At 26.6% G+C, this 1306-nt stretch overlaps 1 protein-coding gene across 1 annotated transcript in view; it reads right to left on the bottom strand.

The window, feature by feature from the left end:
* Positions 1–708, bottom strand: part of LOC106937979 (coiled-coil domain-containing protein 172) — a 20350-nt gene extending 19642 nt beyond the window's left edge. The window contains exons 1-2 of the mRNA XM_015019762.1: positions 412–708; positions 216–301 (exon numbers count right to left, since the gene is read on the bottom strand). Of these exons, the coding sequence (XP_014875248.1) occupies positions 216–301; positions 412–490 (165 nt within the window). The 5' untranslated portion in view covers positions 491–708. The remainder of the gene's footprint in view (positions 1–215; positions 302–411) is intronic.
* Positions 709–1306: the final 598 nt, after the last annotated feature.

Consider the following 1306-nt stretch of genomic DNA (forward strand, 5'->3'; position numbering starts at 1 on the left):
AAAAAAAAAAAAAAAAAAAAAAAAAATATTTTTAAAAAAAAAAAAAAAAAAAAAAAAAAACAGTATATCACATAATAAAAAAAAAACATTCCAACATCATTTTTAATACTGACATATATAAATTAAATATAATCCAACAAATTAAATCCCTAAAATGCTGTATGGAGAAGGTGGGGGAAACAGCTAATTAGCCCAATAAAATGTTAACACATTACCTTTTTATCAAGTTCCTCTGTGATCTGCTTATATTTGTCAGTTTCACTCTTAATCTTCTCATTGCATCGGATAATTTCCACTTTTACTGGAATGAAAAAGTTATAATTAGCAGCTAACAAAAACAACTTGCAAATAAAAGTTCGTGTGTAGCTGCTAGCTTTAACCCAAACAAGCTAGTTAGCTAGAATGTTATACCGTCTTTGAGTTTTTGTGTCTGTTCCGACAGCTGATATTCAGTCTGGAGAATTTGTTGAAAGAGTAAGTCTAAACTCATATTGACAATTAGTTTATAATTTTTTTTTCAACTGTATAAAATCTTTTGTGTTAAGCTAGTCAGAGCACAAAAAGACAGAGTTTTCATCTGCGAGTATCTAGCCTAAGCTAGCAGGTCATGCGCTGGTTGGTGGTAAATTATCAGGAATTTATATTGCTGATAAATTGCTACTAATTATTTTTTGACCACTTTTGATAGACCTACTTTTGATAGATCTATTCTGTACGTAGTAGAATAAAATAAAATAAAAAAAAAACATAATACAGTTCTGTAAATTGAAAAACTGATAAAACCTGTAGCAATGTTAGATTTCTTTGAAAAACATTTTTTAGCATTTAGTTTTCTAATGCCACTGACTCTAACATATATATATTTTTAATGTAATACAGTTAAGATAAAATCTTAATTAAATGTTAATTTTCTACTTACTACTGACCTTTCTAGGTGGACTTCATGAGATATTCCACATTGTGATGTTATAGCCACAAAGTTAAATGAATTCAATTGGGTTTACATGACAGGTCAACACAAAGTAATGTGTATGGAGTTAGATTTGTTTCACAATTATTCAATCAAAAAAAATCATGTCAAACAAAAAAAGTTGTATTCAATAAAAAAGAAATCATGTCAAACAAAAAAAGGTAGTATTCATTCAAAAAAAATAATGTCAAACAAAAAAGTAGCAATCAATAAAAAAAAATCATGTCAAACAAAAAAAGTTGTATTCAATAAAAAAGAAATCATGTCAAACAAAAAAAAGTAGTATTCATTCAAAAAAAATAATGTCAAACAAAAAAGTAGCAATCAATAAAAAAA

This window comes from Poecilia latipinna, unplaced genomic scaffold (genome assembly GCF_001443285.1).
Source record: "Poecilia latipinna isolate Pla-1442-1.1 unplaced genomic scaffold, P_latipinna-1.0 Scaffold2478, whole genome shotgun sequence".
Lineage (NCBI taxonomy): Eukaryota > Metazoa > Chordata > Actinopteri > Cyprinodontiformes > Poeciliidae > Poecilia > Poecilia latipinna.